Consider the following 19,791-nt stretch of genomic DNA (forward strand, 5'->3'; position numbering starts at 1 on the left):
CACGTAACTCAAACCTCTTGTTGCGCTTAGAGCCCCGGTTGTGCTGCCGCTGAGGGACATGCAGTGACGCGAAGAATAAGGCTCTACCCTAAGTGAACCTGGCAACTGTATCATTTTGCCAGGCATATCCGCCTCAGTTAACATCTTAGTGACCAAGCATTCCAGATGATAAGCACGGCCGTCGGCCCGTCCACGCGTTCTGGCAGTCAGGGCAGTTTGGCGGCCGTCCCTATGGCGAACACGCAACAGTGTCAAAAGAGAACTAAAGGACGGGAAGGAACACCCTAGACCTGGCTGAGGAGGCAGGTTCCTAGTGCAGGTACTGAGGAATGTAATTAGCAGACGATCGGGGGCCAGGAAGGAGCTCGTGGAATGGGTCGTGCCGCATGGACGACACCGTACTACCCAATCTCACACACACGCGCTGACACGCGATGTCACCGTCTCACGATTTTAAATTATGCACAGGCTAACAGTGAGAAGTTGACTTGGGCCGCTTGAACGCCAGATCCCAAAGCTTCATGTTTTCTACATTATGTGTAGTGAATCATGTTAGGTGTCTCGCGAGTACTGTAGGATATGAATTTCATGTGATTTCCACTGGTATCACCACCGAGATCCAACTCGGCCGAACTCATGCGTGAAATGCAATCAGAACACCACCGTCCATGCTTTACCAGATAATCTCAAAAGCTCATCCTGATCCATGATGCTCTTTTCCCTAGTAGAGATGTATCTTCCTCTGATGCTCATGAATGAGAAATCGTAGGCCGTCCTTGCTGAGCACGCGCCTCTCCACCGTACAAATTCCCGAAGTCGATCGAGTGCATCTTGATACGACTCTTTTATTCACACAGAAGCCATCCAAACTCCGCCGCTGTGCAATGGTCACAACCGAACCGTTCTCCATTCCATTAGTTTGCTTCGTCTATCCTCCATGCTAGAGGTTGTATTGTCCAGCCGATTCCTGCAATCAAGACATGTCTGCGAATGTGATTCGTTCGTCCAAAATCCGAGACCCGAGACCCGAGACCAGCTCCCGCTTCGACGATTGGGGCGACGGTGACAATTATGTGAACGTAAGCCCGCTGTTGCACCAGTTGCTGACAGGCTGTGACAAGAGTTAGCGGTTGCCCTAGGACTTTGAATACACCGTGTGAGACTTACCAAGCAACTCAGATACTTGCACCAACTGCAGGTCTTACGATAGACGTAGAAGTTCTGCAGCAGCACAATGAACACAACAAATACCAGCAGCAACGCACCAGCACGGACCAGCCACCAGGCCCACCAGAATGGCTTTCGGCCCTTAAAGAAGCCAACCGGGTTCTTTAGGAACCCTGGTGGCTTGTCCCCTGTATAGCCTGAGTTGACTGTCGAGTAGGGCGAGTCATCGCCTATCCTGCGACGCAACGCGTTCGGGGAGTGCAGCACTGAGAGGCCCAGAGCGAGACCCATCAACAAGCCACCGATGTGGGAGAAGTTGTCAACACCTGGTAGGAGACCGAGGACGAATGAGATGATGATGTCCAACATTATGAACATCAAATCCCGCACAGGCGTGATACGGTCCGACCAGGAATAGAAGAGGTCGAGCAGTGTCAGAGCGATGACGCCGAAAAGTGAGCCGGATGCGCCGGTAGAAGCCAACCCGGCACCTGCGTAGTTGCCGCCCAAAACGAAACCGAATATTCCAGAGCACACGTAGACCAAGAAGAACCGGAGTGACCCGATAGACCTCTCCATCTCCTTGCCCATGGTTAGCTGGAGCAGCAGGTTAAAGGCGATATGGATGAGTCCGGCGTGCATGAACATGGGCACGATGAAGCGCCACCACTGGTTAGGTTCCGGTTTGTCGCTCATGCTTGCGTCGGCGCTGTATTTGGGCTCAGGAATGCCCCCGAATCCACACAGGTCGGACAAAGTACAGGTATATGTAGCAGTGTCGGATGAGGTGGTGCTGGGACAGGGCCAGCTTATGTTCTCGTGGGCGTTCGTGATGCCGTCCACGTTGTGCATGCAAGGCGTAAACCTGGCGCCGAAGTTGATCATAACATACGTCGACGGGCCGATCATTGGGTTGAAGGAGGGTTTTATCATGATCGGAGAACCGGTCTCGATGACTACAAGACATGTCAGTGCCCGGATTGTCAGTGAGCTAGATGTTCGAAGCGGGCTTACCATTCTTCGCAACTTCGCCGATGAAGACGCCTACCTGCACCACGGTGAAGATGTAGACGACCCAAGGAATGCGGTTGCCGTATGCGCCGAACATGCCCAGCTCGCCAAACCGCACGCCTTGCTTCCTCTCCTTCCGTCTCCGCTGCGGCGCCTCGTAGACGTGGTCGAGATCGTCATTCGGATCTTTGGCTCCACGGTCCTGCAGAGGAATGGCGTCTTGCGGATGTCCTCGGTCGTCGGATGGCGAGCCATTTCCGCCATGGTATGATGTATCCTGGCCCGTCAGGTGCTGGCGACTCGACCCTGCAGACTGATACGAGCTCGCTGGGTAGGCATGGTCGTCGAAAACGGTATCGAAGGGCGAAACGGATTTAGTCGAGACTGGCGAAGGTTCCTGTCCTGGTGGCTGGGTGCCCAGGTGCTGCTGGGTCGTGTATGAAGGGGGATTCGAGTAGGACGGGGCGTTCGAGTACAGAGAGGGTGCCGGCGCGGGAGTGGGTGCCCCGTAAGCTGTTGGCGCAGTGTAGACCGACGAGCTGTATGTGTCTTGCCTGTGCTGTGGTGGGATGGAGGGGAGCGATGGGACAGCTGAGGCGTAGGTGTCGGATCTCGCAGGGTATGCTTGGTGGGCGGGAAGGGTGTTGCCTCGCTGTGAGTAGTGCGAGCTGGCGTAGGAGCCGACCGTGTCCTGGCGATGGGGACCATCCATCGGGGCCGGCGAGGAAGTCAGCGGTGGGGGCAGAGGCTTGTTGAGGTGGTCCTCGCTGTAGTAGTCGTGGGAGGCCATGACGAAATGGGGTTGCGAGAGCCGCGCTCAGCTCAGCTCGCGTACGACCAGGCGCTAGATCTTAACCTTGATCCTCCCCCGGATGTCAACGTAACAATCGGAAGAGCAACCGAAGAAGCGAGGGAGCGAGCGACAGTCAAGCGGCAGAACGACGCTGAACGAGTGTGAGTGTCGTTGTAGGTGTCGAGTCGGAGAAAAAAACGAGGATATGTACGGAGACGCGGATGGAGATGGAGATGGGGGAGCCAAGACGGGGCGGAGGGTAGAGTTGTTGAATGGAGTTGGGGTGGGAGCAGGATCGGGTTCTCAGGAGGTTTTGGTTTCAGGGACCCGAATCTTGAAAATGCGCTGCCGCTTTGATGCAGCTGTGCCTATCCCTGTCTGGACCCAAGGAAGAAGGCTGTACTCGCAAAAAGTCTCCGTCAGGCCAGATTCAGAGGAAGGCTGAGTTCAGATTCATTTGCCAGACAGACAGATGATTGTTGTGGCTGCCAGTCCTTCTGCCCCACAAGGTGCAGATGACAATGAAGAGAGCAGGATAATAAAGCCAGATCCAAAATGACCACGCAGGATGTCAGCGCTGGTAAACGGCAGTAGCGGCAGTGGTAGTGATCATGGTTTGACTGTGTTGATCGATGTCAGGGTAATGATTGTCTCCAGGCCGTCAACACACCCGAGGTGGCTTTTTCTCTGTTTGGCTTGCAGCACCCCATCCATCCATCTCATCCTTTTTTGTTGATCACAAACCAAGTGCAAGCAGAGCTGACGTTGACCTGCGCGCAGCAGACGGGGCAACAAAAGTGGGTTCTGCCCGCAAAGACTTGGAAGAGAGACCAGGGGCTGGGCTGGGCTGGTGCTGGCTGGCTGGGGCTGGGCTGCGTTGTTCACCCCAGCTCGCCCAGGGCCAGGGCCGCGGCCACTGGCAGGGCAACCTTTGGAGCCACCATCCCCATATTCCACAGATTATTATTATGGGACGATCGACCTGCGCACGACGGCGTTACGAAGTGTCTGTGGCGTCATCCCAGTTCCCAGGCTGTACCCCGTTACTGCCCCATCAGCAATGTCTTCGTCGCTGGCTGCCAAGCTGTTAGTGCACTGTCAGACCCCAACCGTCCTGCCGCCCTTGACGAGTGAGCCTTGGTTGCTGTTTTTAGAAACCAATCCACCCCCCTTCCCTTCAACGGCTTTTCTCTAGCATCTCCAGTTTCGGTATTTGCTGCGTCACTAAGTACCACCATGGCTAGCAGAGCCTTCAGATACAGTCACCTCGTGTGGTTCAGCGTGACTGTCTTTCACATTCAAGACGGCTCAGACGGCATCAGCAACTAGTGATTTTCTCTGTCCTCCCTACAATTATGCGCGTCTTTGTTCTTAGAGGCCTCCACTCCGACGCCATACCGGGCTGCCAGAATCACAGCTTCCAAGCACCGTGGCGTTGGGAATCTGCACCAGAAGTGACAGCTTTCCAGGCCGGCTGGCCGGCCGCTTTAGATGAAGTGGCTGCACCACCCAACTCAAAACCGGCAGGAATCACATCGCGGCCGCATTCAAGGGACTAAGAGCCGACCCTAGGATATCACCCAATGGCTACGCTACTTCTGCTGATGGGAAGCCAGTCGCCCAGATGTGGACTGCCACGGACGATTGAGTTGTGGGTACACGAATGAACATCCTACGATGCGCAGCCACTAATCGAGACGATTCAATGGTGGTTTTCGCAATGGTCTCGTCCGTAGTGGTTCACTGCCAACAGGTTACGAGGTCAGTGGCTGAGCTGTAAGATGGGCGCGTAGTACAACCCGCAAAAGTACGTGCTTCAGCTGTCAGCAACGGCGTTCGTCCCACTCCAGTTTGAGCTGTCATTGCGATCAAAAGGTAATTGATTTTCAACCAAAGCTTTGCCGGACAGCCAAAAGTCGTGACCAGATGAATGGGAGTGATATCGAGAAGGTCCAAGCCTGACAGGAAGTCATAACCTAGAATAGTTTAGACTGAGTAGAAAGCGGTTGTTGAAGTGTTGACATGATTTGTTTACTCAAAACCTCACTCTCCCGGTACTTCAGTCACGATATGAGATCTTTCAGTTTACTTTCTGAACCTTCTTGAAAACTTCCAGCCCTTACCAGCCACTGGAAAGGGAAACCCGCCCGCGAGGGGCCGGAAAGGTGGGGGGGGGGGGGGGTTTGGTTGACTTGCACGATGCACGATAAGGGTTCTTATCGCCGCTTCCCAGATATCTCGCCAAAAAGTTTCGCGACAAGGCCTGGACCCTTTCGAAGATCCCAGCTGCAACCAACAGCCGCGCGCATCATACCCACAACCGAAAATGGGAGCCGTACGGACAAAGACGGTCAAGAACAAGCACGCTACGCGTGGCTCCGGCATCAAGAACAGCAAGGCGGCCAGCAAGATCGAGAACGACCCCGTCGTCAAGGCGAAGAAGAACAAGGATGGCAGGAAGGCACCCGTAAAACCAGGCCAGCTGGCTAAGGAGCTGCAGAAGAAGCGCAAGAAGAAGGTTTACAGCGAGAAGGAGCTGGACATACCGGAGCTCAACATGGTGACGCCGATCGGGGTGGAGAAGCCTAAGGGCAAGAAAAAGGGCAAGGTCTTCGTCGATGACCGGGTAAGAGACGCCCAGCCTATTGCCCTAGCCAACAGCTTTATCCTGGCGCGCATAAGAGTCAAATTGCTGACGAACTATTGTCTGTACAGGAGAGCATGAACACGATCCTGTCCATGGTCCAGGCCGAGAAGGACGGCCAGATCGAGTCCAAGATGATGAAGGCGCGGCACATGGAGGCGATCCGCGAGGCGCGCAAGCAGGAGGCCGAGAAGAAGGCGGCAGAGCGCAAAGAGAGGCTGGATGAGACCAAGGAATCGCTGCGCAAGAAGCGCAAGAGGCCGGAGCGCGGGTCTGCCGGGGACGACGACAAGGCCGCCGAGCGGTCTATGAGGAATGTCGAGCTGCAGGGCACCAAGGCCGCCAAGCCCAAGAACAAGAAGCGCGTCTCTTTTATTGAGTGAACGACGGCGTTGGTGTTCCCGGGGAAGGAAAAGATCCAAGCCGAGCCACTTTGCTGGCATGCATACATACCTGAGGGGAGGATGGATTCATTGCATGGCGTTTTTGGAGTTTTCGGACAGACGGGGCAACGGATTACAAAAAGTCGGCTTCAAGAGCTCTTTGGTGGATGGCTTTGCCTCTACTTCTGGTGGCGAGTCCCAATTCGAACAGGACGACACAGGATCTCCGCGGGCGGTCCCCCAAGTTAAGATCGACTTGCCGAAGGATGACAGCTGAGGAACCCCCAAGACGATTTCTACCATCGTGGTTCCAAAGTCGATACAGGCCACGAGACAAGCTGGATGGTCCTCCAGTTTGTCTGGACTCGGTCAGCACGTATCGCGGTCACCGCCTGTCAAAAGCTCACCACTCACATTTGTCCTGGGCTGTAGGGATCAGGGACCCGATCAAGGACCATCTTCTAGTGTAATAACCGCCCAGATAACAATCATATACCCCAGGCGGTAATGTGCCTCGACTCTGTCTATCTATTCTAACATCCAGTCTATCCGTATCTATAATATATTTTCTCCGCTGTACAAGTCATTAGACTTTCGTATATCATGCAAGTTGAGTGATTTACTCCGGGATCTTGACCTCCATCTTCCGCCGCATAGGGTCAAAGCTTGATCCGTATTGTGGTGTAATGACGGTAGTGCCGTTTGCCTGTTTATTGATCGACTTAAGATCGACATTCGTCGCCATGTGCTTCAAGAAGTTGGACACCTAAAGTGGTCAGCAGGGCTCGCATCTTGAGCACATCTCAGTTTTAGGTCAGACATACAGGCTTTGCATGCCATCGGCCACCGCCCATCTCGAAGAAGGCGAGATGGCCACCGAGGGACGTGGTCAGGCAGACTGTGTGCGGATTCTTCTTGAACTCCTGGTAGGGAATAGCCTTCTCCACAGCGATCTGTATTCTGTCAGTAATCGTTTCCCGCAATGATTGCATTTCAGCCGGGAACTCACAGGGTCATCTGCCGCTTGGATCGCAAGATAAGGTATCCGAATCGCCAGCACCGAGTCGCTCGAGGAAGCGTCGCGGTAGTAGGCTGATTCTGTGGGATAGCCCCAAGAGATACATCTGGGAGTTCTTAGCGTGGCACTTTCGCATATTCCAGGTCCGACTTTGCTTACTGGACTTCTCTATCGAACTCGTAAAGATAGGTGACATTCTGAATAGCTTCGAAATCTAGCTTCGTATGCTTGATTATTGACTCTTTGTGGCGCAGGATGAGCTTCTTCATGTTAGCTGGGAGAGCAGGTCGTCAGTAAGTAGCACGAAAAGAGAAATTGACCGCACCTGTTTGCACGAACTTCCCATGACCCTTTGGTACACTTCCTTCCCAAGCACAGAGCTCTGGAGCTGAATGTTGGACACCTCGAGGTTGAACGGGTTGCCGACGACGACGGCCGCACTCAGGAGACAGTTCGAGCCCTCCTCGCCCACGAAGTTGGTCAGGATGTTGGCGCCCAGCGAGAAACCCAGGCCGAAGAGGGGCCGGTTCGGGAACGCCTTCCTCGCCCACCTCACGACCTGCCTCACGTCCCAGGTCGCCCTCGCGTTGAACAGCACCCCGCTGGTGACCTCGCTGTTTGCGCAGCCCCTCGCGTTGACGACGCAGCACTCCCAGTCGCCGCCATCCGCGATCAACGGCTCGATACAGTGTCGGAGATAGACCTCGTACGAACCCCCTGACAAGCCATGCAGAACGATGAGCATGGGTTTGCTGTCATCCGAGGCCAGCGCTTCGAATTCGGCATCTTTGAAATACGATGTCCGGGGCGGCAGGGCGTTGTCATGCTCCTCGTGTGGAGGCGTAACAAGGTCCACAGCAAAGGTCCCGGTGTAAGTATGGTGATCCGCGTTGAAGATCTTCCTCTTGTAGTAGACATGAGGTGCAGCTTTGCCCACGGCCGTCCACATGGTCTGCAGGTGGCCGTTGAAGAGGAGTGGGTTCAGCTGGCATGTCGGAGTGATCTTCTCGCAAACCTTCAGCAAATCGGTTTCGTTGCCGTCCTTCTCCTTGAGCGCAAAGGGGGACACATGGTGAGTGTATTTTATCTTGGCACGGCCTAGCCAGTCCATTGGTGACCGCAGGGCTCGAACGAAGAGTGAGCGAGACAGTGTTGAGGACTTGGACTCCTAGTAGTAAGAATGCAGGCGATGGAGTGAGTGAGTGGCTGAAAGACTAAAGAAGCCAATGAGACTGAGTACCGGTGTACAGATAGGATTTTCGCGAAGTGAGAGATACAGTGGTCCAAGAACGAGAGCGAGCGCGGGATCTCCGTATGCAAGATAACCTTCTTTATTTTAAGGGCTTGTGCATCAGACCTGCAGCAACATGCGAACTGTCATCGGCAGACTCGGTGGGGCCCCTAGTTTTGCCTTCTGAGGGAGATCCAGATCCAGATTCCAGAATTCCAGGTCCCCATCCCAATGCTGCCTCGGCTCCTCGGACATGTCGCCGACCACGGCGCCGATGACAGGTGCATCTGCACGGACCATCGGGCGCACGTGGCGGTCGCGGCTTCCCACTTCCTGGAAGCCGCATCTGGCCAGGGATCGGCATCTTCAACCTCGACGTCCTTTGTAACTTGTCCCTGTCCGTCCTGCTCTGCCAGGAGGTGCCGTGTGTCTCTGCCCCTTGCCTCCGAAATCCATCCCATGCCATTGCTCCGCGGGGAACACTCGAACCAACGATGACTGCCGTAACGATTAGATGACCACGACATTGGAAGACTGGTGGATGAAATAAGCTGTAGAGGGAGAGGCCATCGGCAGAGTGCTCGCGAGGGGCAGATGCCGCCATGAACAATTGGGGCCAGCAGCCTCCGGGCCATGGGCAGGCCTATAATGGCCATGGCTATCAACAGATGCCCCCTCAGCCTGGATATCCGCAGCACCAGCAACATCAGCCGCAGCTTCAACAGCAGCAGTTTCAACAGCAGCATCAGCATCAGCATCAGCATCAGCATCAGCATCAGCATCAGCAGCAGCAGCATCAGCAGCACCCGCACCAGCAACAACAATATGGATCCGGGAACTCGATGGCGTACATGGGCAACCAGCAATATCAGGCAGGAGCCCACTTCCTTCCTGCACCTGCCCAGCACTCCCAGATGCAGCCGATGCCGCAGTACGCCCACGCCCAAGTCCAACCTCAGGCGCATCAGGCACATCAGGCACATCAGGCACATCAGGCACACGCCCACCCTGCCGCCATGAACAACTTCCATGCGCAACAGCAGCAGCAGCAGCACCAACAGCAACGTCAGTCGCATCAACAGCACCAGCAGCCTTTCAGCAACGGCGCGTACCAGCACCACGCTCCATTGCCTCAGCTTCAGTCTCAACCACAAGCTCAACCTCAACTTCAACCGCACCCCCAATACCTTTCCCACCACAACTACACGCCGCAAGTAGCGACCCCTTCTCCGAGACCGATACAACAACGCATCCCCTCGCAGCCTGCGCAAACAATACAACAGCCCTTGCAACCTCAACAACAACCGATACACCACCCGCAGCAGCTCATCCCCCAGAAGCGACGCTCCGTGGCACAACTGCAATCCCCACGGACGAACAGCCCGCATATGCCACCAGGCCAACTGCAGCCAGCGCAACAATTAAAATCCCCACGGGTGAACAGTCCACACATACAACCGGCAAAGCTACAGGCAGCACAACCATATCAGTCTCCACATGTGAACAGCCCACACATACAACCTGCACAGCTACAGGCGGCACAACCGTACCAGTCTCCACGAGTGAGCAGTCCGCACATACAACCATCACAGCTACAGGCCACAACATCGTACCAGTCCCCACGCGTGGGCAGTCCGCACATACAACCGTCACAGCTACAGGCAGCAAAGCCGTATCAGTCTCCGCGAGTGGGCAGTCCGCACATACAACCCGCACAGCTACAGGCTGCTCAACCGTACCAATCCCCGCGAGTGAGCGGTGCACACATGCCCACAGCGAAACCACCACTACCACAGCAGGTCCAATCTCCACGAGTGACCACCTCGCACATCCCATCGTCCCAGCTGCAGTCAGCACCGAAACCACAGTCTCCGCGAGTGAACAATCAACAAGCGCCAGTGGTTCATCCGCAACCAGCTCCGAGCGCACAAACGCCTCACAAGGTCGAGTCGCCAGTGCCATCGCCAGCACAAACGCAGGCTGCGTTGCAACCACAACAGCCTCCAGAACGCAAACAACCCGCTGCAGCGATCCAGCCACAGCCACAGCGGCATGTATCTGACGGCATTGATCCCACCCAGCTCATGTTGAAGCGAGAACCTCCAGCGCCGGCGAGGAAGTCTTTGCCAGCGCCTGTCACAACATCCCCAAGTAGTTCGACCAAATCACCAAGCATGCCGAACGCGCAAACGCCAACCAGTCATTTCGACACACCTGCTGTCTTGACCTGCGTCGCAGATGACTGCTTTCAGACTGCGCATGCGGCTGTACAGGACATCGCGACGTCGCTGGACAAGCAGCGCGTGGACGAATACTACAAGCTCGTCGCAACAGGCCTTGGTTGTCTTGATGCCGCACTCAACCTGAACAAGCTGCCCCCACGCGCTGAGGCAAACATTCGGTTGCGGTATGCGACAGCGCTGAGCGAGGAAACCGACAACTTGATGGAAGCAGAGACGGCCTTGACCAAGGGCATCGCAGTCTGTGAAAAGAACCGATTCACGGATCTGAAATATTGCATGCAATTTCAGCTGCTTAAGGTCCTGTTCAGGAGAAATCGCAAGGCCGCCTTCGTGGAGATAGACAAGAACATACAGGATGCGATTACGTATAAAGCGGTCGACTGGGTGTACGCGTTCCGGTTTTTGAAGGCTTCTCTCCACCTCCAATCTAGCAACCCAGCTGATGCACAGGCTCTGGATAATCTCCGCAGCATCACGAGCCTTGCGAACAACCGAGGTGACCTTGCGATAGCTGTATTGTCGTCTCTTCTCGAAGGGATAGTGCACCTCAAGGCCAGGAAAGAAGACTCGATCGTGCGGGTGCAAACGTGCATAGCACAAGCATCAAGATACCAGCTCGACCCGTCTGTCCAAATACCCCAAGTCGAAGTGCTCACCCTCCTCCTGGACCTGGCCTGCACGTTGCAGCAAAAGGCGCCACAGATTGCCATGCAGAAACTCAAGGCGCTGCAGGCCCGCATGGACGAGCTTGTTCAGGCACACGACTGGGATAAGATGCTGGACGTGCTCCATCTTCCGCTGAAGAGACAGCCCAACTCGAGCGCGGCGGTCACTGGTGACACAAAAACCATCATCTTACCTGGAGTCGGGGAGCACAACCTTATTGTCTTGTCATTCGTCACCAAAGTTCATGCATTCGTTCTGGCGTAAGGCTCCAGAAAACCTTAATCGCGGCACATGTAGCTAACTGTTTCCTAGATACGTCTTGAGCGGTCTAGCATTGTTGTATCAAGGGGCTAAGAGCGAAAAGGTCATGGAGTACTGGTCCGAGGCCTTGAACATGCTCGGAAAAAGTAAGCAGTGTGCCCGAATCTTTTTGTTGATTTGCTTCTAACTTCTAGTGGACATGTTAGCTCCTCCACACGCCCGACCACCCGCTCACTCCCTGCCGATGGCCATAGAGCAGGCCAGATGGCAAGCGGAGGTGAAGCGCTACGTCTACGCCCTAATTGCATTGATATCGGCCACACGTACACAGTGGAACAAGGTGCACGACTGCATCCAGAAGATCGAAGCGTTGAGCCCGAAGCCCGAGGGTGGCCGGCTTGGTCTGCTGGTGCTATACGTGACAGGAGTGTATCATCAGGGCACTGGTGATATTGACAGAGCGCTCCAGATATTCAGCGACCAGCGCTTTGCTATCCCAGCCGCCGGCACCGACGATAGCAACGCAGGGACACCACCTCCCGAGGTAGCCCTCCTTGCAGCGATGAACAAGATATGGATCATGCAAGATTCAAATCACCGAGACGACGGAGAGCTCACTGAATTCATCGAGAAAATTACACCGTACTGTTCGGACCATGCAGATGTCGACATCCGCACCGCCTTCAACCTCATGCAAGCGGCACTTCAGACAGAACCTCGCCAATCGATGCAGACGGTCAAGAAACACATCCAGGTCGGTCTGAAGTGGGCACAGGGCGCGAACAATACGCAGCTTCTTGCCGTGGCTCTGAACCTGATGCGGTCGGTGCTCTTTGAGAACGTCGTCGGTGACCAGGCTGTCAAGAGCGCCAAGGCAGGGCGACAGCAGGCCCACAAGGCGGGAAACCTGCTATGGATGAGCGTAGCCGACGGCATGCTGGCGCAGACAGAGGAGATGCAGGGGCAGGTGGACGAGGCGGAACGGCTACGCCAGGACGGGACGCGGTTTGCGAACCAGGCTTTTGCGAAGCCTGACGGGGATTGAGAACATGTGAGTCCCTCATGATTCGCGGACATGACAGCCCACGGATACGGAGCTGAGCGCTTCCCGACGACTGTGACCAAGACTTTCTGTGAAGGAGGTGCTGTAGAGGACGGCAGGACCTTGACTTGCGCATCATGGATTCAAAAAGTAATGTGGCATGATTTGAGGGGAGCATCTGGTCAGATGTGGGCGTTTACCCCGGAGCGGTTTTGGCATGTGATGACGGTGTATTGATCTTCGGGTGCTTGTTGGGCTGGGTCTGAGATATACCCCTTCTGTAGCTATGTGCTCTAGTAAAAACTTAAGTAAAGAGTCAAATACCTGTCCTCGCCTGTAGTACAGTTCTGAGTCCTTCAGTGAAGCCATGTAATCGGGGCGAAATTTGGAGCAAGCCCGGAGTCGCCCGTAGGTGGTGGAGCCACCCAACCGACAGCTAAGATCCCTGCAGCGACGGGTGGCTATCTTATCGGGGCGCGCGTACTTGGGAATTTTTCTGGGCGCATGTTCTTTTGCAAGCGTCATCCAGACCTGCCACCGCATTTGCGTGCCCAATTTCGTGAACGATGCTTCCCTTGAGACTGAGAGGCACTCGTTGCATTCGAACACGTTATGTCTGCTCCTCGTGTTGCGCTCATATCTCCCAGGGCACAAGCGCCCACGGTCGAGTGGCCGCCGTAACTCGAACCTATGCGACCGGGAAGACGACCGGGAAGAAGAAGACAGCCGCTACAACTCCTGGGAAGTCTTCAGAGGATGTGAAGCCTTCTGACGCCACGGAAAACTCAAGCCCAACACAGCCTCCGCAAGCAGACAAATCGACACCTCTCAAAGAGCAGAAAGTTAAGGCCAAAGAGGGCGAGAAACCAGCGCACCAAAGAAAGAAGAAAGCGCCGAGTCCGTCCAAGGCCAGTAAGGACGAAACTGCGCCAGCCGCCGCTCGCTCAAAGAAAACCGATGAGACAGCCAAACTGTGGCAGGAAACACTCGATATTCTGAAGAATCTCCAACAAACACAAGACGTCGATGGAGGGGCCCTGGCGAATGAAGCTGCTTCGAAGGAAGGGGCTGGCAAGAAGGACGACGCAGACACGAAACGGTCGCTAAAGTCGCATTTCCCGCCAATACAAAGCGCTCCGTCCAACAAGGCCAGAGAGAGACAGGCCAAGCTGCTCGAAGGGACTCTGGACGTCCTCAAGAGCGTGCTGACAACCCAGGCCGGCCAGGGAAGCAAAGCGAGCAAGACAGCCAAAATTACAGAGGCCCCTAGTCCCAAGGCGAAACCCGAGCGTAAGCAGACGGTGAGCAAAGGCGCCAAGGAAGAAGGCAAGAAATTGCCATCAAACAAGTCAGTGACTTCTGAGGCTGCTGTGGCTCAAGGCTTTGCTGCTTTATTACATAGCACCCAAGCGAAGAAGAAGGCCGCTCAGGAGAGAGACTCCAAAGGTGATAGCGTGGAGAAGGGCCCGCTTGCGCCCAAGAGGCCCAAGAAAGAAGGTGAACCAGGCAAGGGCGGCGACGCGGGTTGGGGGTTCAGGAAAGAAACCAGGAATGTCAAGAAGGTGAAGACCAAAAATGTAGGGCTCGAACCTGTCCACGTTGACACAGCACCAGTCCCTCGTGTGGAATACGGTCTCGACCGTGTACTGTTCAACGAAGGTGTCTATGTGTTGCAGGACCCTCGCACAAGAGTGTTCAACTTCGATCCCTACCTCGCAACCATCATGCCTGTGGACGAATTCGACTTCGAAGCCTTGAAGCAATATGTCACCTCCTCCAAAGACACGACGCTGATCGGGGTGGCTAAGAAGCACAACAAGAAGTTTACGGGATCCACGTCTAGCATGACCTCGACATTGGCACATTTCCACTACTTGCTCTCGTCGTGGAGGCCCATAAACCCTGAGCGCATCTCCAAGGGTTATACACCTGACAGTGAGAACTTCGGCGCAATCCTCAGGGCACCCGCGGCGACGTTCTTGCATTACAAAGATGGCACTTATGCCATCGATGCGGACAAGGAGTACGACACAGACACCATCCTCAGCATGCTCGGAAAGTCCATGGAGAAGCTCCTCACCGCCCCGAAGGAAGAGTACGAGAAGTACCGCCGGTCCAATTCGCACCAGCTCACGGAGGAGGAACGCAACGCGATGAGTCATATCATTACACAACGTTCGGTGATTTCATGATGCGGTCCCAGTTGGACGCATACGACCCACGGCTCCCCGGAACAGGTGTGTTCGACCTGAAGACAAGGGCCGTCGTCAGCATCCGCATGGATGCCCAAAATCACCACAAGGGTGTCGGGTACGAGATCCGACAGAGGCAGGGGCAATGGGAGTCGTTCGAGCGGGAATACTACGACATGATCCGCCTCGCATTCCTCAAGTACTCTTTGCAAGTTCGCATGGGTCGTATGGATGGTATCTTTGTTGCGTACCATAACACACAGCGTATATTCGGCTTCCAGTACATCCCTCTCGAGGAGATGGACCTGTCTCTTCATGGCACCACGGACCTGACGACGGGCAACCGGGAGTTCATGGCCAGTCTTGAGTTATGGGAGGAAATGCTGAAGAAGGCGACGGAGAGATTTCCCGGAAAGTCGCTTCGGATCCACGTGGAGACGAGGACCTCCACGGTCGTCCCATTCATGTATTTCTTTGCCGAGCCCGTCAACGACGACGAGATCAGGGCTATCCAGGAAGAAAACAAGGAGGAAGCTGAAAAGTTCCAAGAAAGAGTCCTTGGTATCAAGCCCAAGCCAGACGCAGCGGCGGAAGCGGCGAGAGAAGAGCCTGAAGAAGACGAGGAGGCTTCGGCTGGCGAGGCTGATGCAGCTGAGGATGAAGCAGCGTCCAAGGATGAAGCTGTTGAGGAGGCGAAAGAGGCTGAGGAGGACGTTCAAGAGGTCGACGAGGAGGACAGCGAGGACGTGTGGGAGGATATGATGGATGTCGTCGAGCAGACTATGGAGAGCGACGCTCAAGGAATCTCGGCGATTCGCGATGCCATCGAGGATGCCCTCGAGCAGAGTGGACTCCTGCATGCAAGGTCCTCCGAGGAGGCTGAGCAATATGTGGAGGCGCTTCTGAAGGCCATTGTCGACGTCGACGCCGAGAAGGTCAAGACAGACGATGAGGCCGAGGCTCCTGAGAGCGAGAGCGAGAGTTCTGGGGAGCAGAAGCAAGATCACGACGTGCGCCCCGCTGAGAGTACCGACACCGTCGAACAGGGCGACAGCAGCCCTCCGGCACCGAAACCGTCGCGTTTCGGCTTCCTTTCCAGCTGGTTTGGCTCCGGCGCCAAGGAGGCAGACGCACCGGCCAAGCTAGAACCGACGTCGGAAACAGGGCCAGACAAGGACATTAACACGTTGCCTGAACAAGATCTGGCGCCCAAGGATGACGCCGCAGAGCCAGCTGCCACAGAGAGCAAGGCTGCAGACGACAAACCGGATGACAGCCTGAAGGACCTCCTCATAAAGTTGACCACACGCATCGGATCTTCCATCGACGCTCAGAAGGCAACGGAAGAGCTGTCGGAGGACCAGGCCAAGCTGCGGAAGTTCGAGAGCATTCTGTTGGAGATGATGCCGAAGACGCAGGAGGCACCAGCGGACGCAGCAGCGGAAGAGGATGCGGCAGCGCCCAGCGACGCGGACAAGGGGACCGCTGAGGACACGCCTGCGCCGGGCGACGGGGGGGAGCCCGCGGCCAAGCCGGTACTGGGCCTGGTCCTCACGGTCCGCAACAAAGTCAACACCAAGTACGTGCAGCGGCCGGAGAAGCTGACCGCGTCGGACAAATGGAACGTCGAGTACACGATCGAGGAGTTGCCCGGGGACAAGGTGCAGGGCGTTTACCAGGCGCTCAAGAAGCGGCGGCACGGCGCCCACTTCAAGGACCCCGGCAGGGACCGCTTCAGGACGGCGTTCGACGGCCTCCTCACGCACTACAGCAAGGCAGGCCAGCAGTTCAGGAGCAAGGAGACGAAGCTCGCGCGGAAGCTGCCGGTGCACGTCGTCGGGCAGGTTCAGCCGGTGTCGCTGCCCAGCAGCGGGACCAGCCCCGGCGGCGACCTTCCCACTTCCGGCCGGGCCACCCGCAAGACCAAGGTGCAGAGGTTCATGCCTCCGGAGGAGGAAAAGCAGCGCCTCGAGGAGGAGAAAAAGCAGCGCCTCGAGGAGGAGAAAAAGCAGCGCCTCAAGGATGAGGCATTGAAGAGGCTGCAGGCGAAGGGGAAAACGCGGTTCAACCTGGGTGAGGGGTGGGCTCGTCCGCACCAGCCGGAGGTGATGAAGCTGCAGGCGGAGGGGAAGACGCCATTCAACCTGGGCGAGGCGTGGCTTCGTCCGCAGCAGAGGAGGAACGAGATCATTGAAGGTACGAACGAGGAAAACACGAAAGATCGAAAGAAATTCAGTGGTATGAAGAGGCTTTCTCTGGCGGGAGAGGAAACAGCGACGAAGAATGAGTCGTTGGTGGAAGAGGAGGCCACGGTGGAGGTGGTCGAGAACGGCTCGGCGTCGTTCCGGGAGTGGAGGGAGAGGGACCAGCAGAAGCAGGACAAGGACGAGGAGCAGGAGAAGGAGAAGGATTCATGATGCTGCGAGTGTGATTTGATCTGATGTTGTATTATTACCCAGTGTGTAAAATGTGTAGAGGCATAGTCCGGTAGGCGGACATGGCGCATTTACGCTTGCATAACTTGAACTTATCCACTCATACGAGGAAACTCGAATTACACCCGGTGGCGCATTGTATGATATTCAGGAAAGAAGGGATACAGAAAGTTCTTGGGGCTTGCGATCTCAGAATTTCAATCAGTACATCCATGCGGTAATTTAAAAATGCAAAGCCGAAAGGGCACTGCAGAAAGCACTTTGAAAGACAACATCGCAAATTGATTCAGGTTTGAACTGTTGTATAGCGCAAGTCGCCAAAAGGGCAGAAGGGTCTGATCCTTGTCCAGGGGGTCATTGAATCAGGAGAGACATTGGAAATGGGATCTTTTACCGCCTCTAGTTTCCAGACATGAACCCGAGCAGATTGGGAGGCAGATTTTAGAAATATTTCATAACAATTCAATTGCTTTTCATAATTGAGTTGAATTTACCCATGGCAATGCAATGCAGGAAACAGGCTCAGAGGGGCCAGTGTTCATGTCTGCGGCTGCACGTGACTTCCTCTCGCCTGCTTGATCTGGACTAGCGCGACCTGAGAGACGCACGGACTGCACACGACACTGTGCGCCCAACTCACTGCAAACTCGCAAACCCACCAAAACCAAAAATTCTCGAATTTGGTAGCTTTTCGGCCCTCCCAGTCGACGACCTCTTTCCCTCAACCAAACCGCCGACACAACCAACCAGCCATCGACACTCCGAGGTCAGTCCGCGACCACCCCACGACGGAAATCCTCGATCGAGGGTCTCTGCATCAATTGGAAGCAAAAACGAACCCCGAAATACTGACTTTCCGCGATTGAAGCAGGCCGATTCTTGGGCAAAATGGCATCCCGACCTACCGTCACGATCCTGGGTGCCGATGGCAAGGCCACTCAGGCCACCCACACCTTTCCTACCGTCTTCACCGCCCCCATCCGTCCTGATATCGTCCAGGAGGTGCACAAGGGAATCGCCAAGAACAAGCGCCAGCCCTATGCCGTGAGCGAGAAGGCCGGTCACCAGACCTCTGCCGAGTCCTGGGGAACTGGTTAGTACTTTCGAGATTCTGAACACCATTGGAGGCGATGGAAGACGAGGGGCCGAAGGGGGGAAAACTGGGAAAATCTACGACGAGATCAGGAGGACAGCATTTGGTCAAGAATTTGGGATCTCGACGGCGACAACAGACGGCTGCTGATTGGAAGGGGATTGGAACATGAAAATTCACACACGGCTGGGAACGCCACTTCTGGATGGACTGAAGCTGACAACGAGATATCCAGGTCGCGCTGTCGCCCGTATCCCCCGTGTCTCTGGTGGTGGTACGCACCGTGCTGGTCAGGCTGCTTTCGGTAACATGTGCCGTTCCGGTCGCATGTTCGCGCCTACCAAGACCTGGCGCAAGTGGCACGTCAAGATCAACCAGAACCAGAAGTGAGTCGATGGAGCTTTCCACCCGGTTATCGACGCAGATCCTAACAAAACCCAGGCGATTCGCTACCGCCTCTGCTCTGGCTGCTTCTGCCGTTCCCTCCCTGCTGTTCGCCCGTGGTCACCAGATCTCGGCCGTCCCTGAGGTTCCTCTCGTCGTCGACTCCGCCGCCTTCGAGGGCGCTGCCGCCGCCAAGACCTCCGGCGCTCTCGGTCTGCTGAAGGCCGTCGGTGCCGGCCCCGACCTGGAGAAGGTCAAGGGCTCCAAGAAGCTCCGCGCCGGTAAGGGCAAGCTCCGTGGTCGCCGCCACCGCCAGCGCCGCGGACCTCTCGTCATCTACGACCCCGAGGTCGACGGCAAGGAGCTTGTCAAGGGTTTCCGCAACATCCCCGGCGTTGAGACCTCCTCCGTCTACTCCCTGAACCTGCTGCAGCTGGCCCCTGGTGGTCACCTCGGCCGATTCGTCATCTGGTCGTCCGCCGCCTTCAAGGCCCTCGACAAGGTCTACGGCACCACCACTGAGCCCTCGGCCCTGAAGAAGGACTTCCTCCTGCCTTCCAACGTCGTCGCCCAGGCCGACCTCACCCGTCTGATCAACTCCTCCGAAATCCAGAGCGTCCTGCGTGCCCCCAAGGGCGAGTCCCGGACGAAGCGCGGCAACGTGCAGAAGAAGAACCCTCTCAAGAACAAGCAGGTCCTGCTGCGCCTCAACCCTTACGCGTCTGCCTTCCAGAAGGAGAAGCTCGGCGAGAAGAAGGTCGAGGGTGGCAAGCCCAAGCCTGTGTCTGAGGCCTTCAAGCTCACCCTGGCCGACTAAGCAAGGGGAGGGTTTCTTTGGTTTCTGGGAATGGGGAATTGAAACGGACTGCATGATAAATTGATGGTTTCGGCGTTGGTCAGGAATGTGTGAGCCACGGTAGCACATTTGCCAAATCGAAAAAGAACATGGAATTCTTTAATGACTCTTCACAAAATGACGCCTATCCGATACTGTGATTATATCTGTCCTCTGGCTGAACTTTCTGTGACGGCGGGGAGGGCCTGTGTTGGCAGGGGCTGTCAGGTCATGCGTGCTGTGGAAGTCCCTATGAAGAAATTGAATTCAATCACATCTATGTATATTGGTGATTTTCATCGGTAAAAGCAGTGTGTTGTGGGTAATCGTAATATGCCTCGGCGATGCTCTGGCGCAAATTCGAGAGACTGTCGCGGATCGGGAAATCCGACT

The 19,791-nt window shown here is 55.7% G+C and overlaps 6 protein-coding genes across 6 annotated transcripts; 4 read left to right on the plus strand and 2 right to left on the minus strand.

Annotated features, from left to right (window-relative positions):
* Window positions 1-1,069: 1,069 nt before the first annotated feature.
* On the minus strand, window positions 1,070-2,968 carry INS49_014736 (uncharacterized protein; the record flags this gene model as incomplete). Its single annotated transcript, XM_043175426.1, has 3 exons — window positions 1,070-1,111; window positions 1,168-2,123; window positions 2,182-2,968. 3 exons carry the CDS (start codon window positions 2,966-2,968, stop codon window positions 1,070-1,072), a joined length of 1,785 nt encoding a protein of 594 aa, XP_043020383.1.
* Window positions 2,969-5,297: 2,329 nt separating this feature from the next.
* Window positions 5,298-5,998, plus strand: INS49_014737 (uncharacterized protein; the record flags this gene model as incomplete). The annotated part of the gene is made up of 2 exons (XM_043175427.1): window positions 5,298-5,597; window positions 5,687-5,998. The coding sequence occupies 2 exons, from the start codon at window positions 5,298-5,300 to the stop codon at window positions 5,996-5,998; spliced, it is 612 nt and encodes a 203-aa protein (XP_043020384.1).
* Window positions 5,999-6,617: 619 nt separating this feature from the next.
* Window positions 6,618-8,127, minus strand: INS49_014738 (uncharacterized protein; the record flags this gene model as incomplete). Its single annotated transcript, XM_043175428.1, has 5 exons — window positions 6,618-6,764; window positions 6,823-6,951; window positions 7,008-7,122; window positions 7,176-7,290; window positions 7,356-8,127. 5 exons carry the CDS (start codon window positions 8,125-8,127, stop codon window positions 6,618-6,620), a joined length of 1,278 nt encoding a protein of 425 aa, XP_043020385.1.
* A 2,294-nt stretch (window positions 8,128-10,421) lies between these two features.
* On the plus strand, window positions 10,422-12,462 carry INS49_014739 (uncharacterized protein; the record flags this gene model as incomplete). The annotated part of the gene is made up of 3 exons (XM_043175429.1): window positions 10,422-11,416; window positions 11,469-11,563; window positions 11,624-12,462. 3 exons carry the CDS (start codon window positions 10,422-10,424, stop codon window positions 12,460-12,462), a joined length of 1,929 nt encoding a protein of 642 aa, XP_043020386.1.
* A 563-nt stretch (window positions 12,463-13,025) lies between these two features.
* Window positions 13,026-17,068, plus strand: INS49_014740 (uncharacterized protein; the record flags this gene model as incomplete). The annotated part of the gene is made up of 2 exons (XM_043175430.1): window positions 13,026-14,634; window positions 14,697-17,068. 2 exons carry the CDS (start codon window positions 13,026-13,028, stop codon window positions 17,066-17,068), a joined length of 3,981 nt encoding a protein of 1,326 aa, XP_043020387.1.
* Window positions 17,069-17,974: 906 nt separating this feature from the next.
* On the plus strand, window positions 17,975-19,380 carry INS49_014741 (uncharacterized protein; the record flags this gene model as incomplete). Its single annotated transcript, XM_043175431.1, has 3 exons — window positions 17,975-18,179; window positions 18,415-18,565; window positions 18,621-19,380. 3 exons carry the CDS (start codon window positions 17,975-17,977, stop codon window positions 19,378-19,380), a joined length of 1,116 nt encoding a protein of 371 aa, XP_043020388.1.
* Window positions 19,381-19,791: the final 411 nt, after the last annotated feature.

Source organism: Diaporthe citri, assembly GCF_014595645.1.
Source record: "Diaporthe citri strain NFHF-8-4 chromosome Unknown scaffold_8, whole genome shotgun sequence".
NCBI lineage: Eukaryota > Fungi > Ascomycota > Sordariomycetes > Diaporthales > Diaporthaceae > Diaporthe > Diaporthe citri.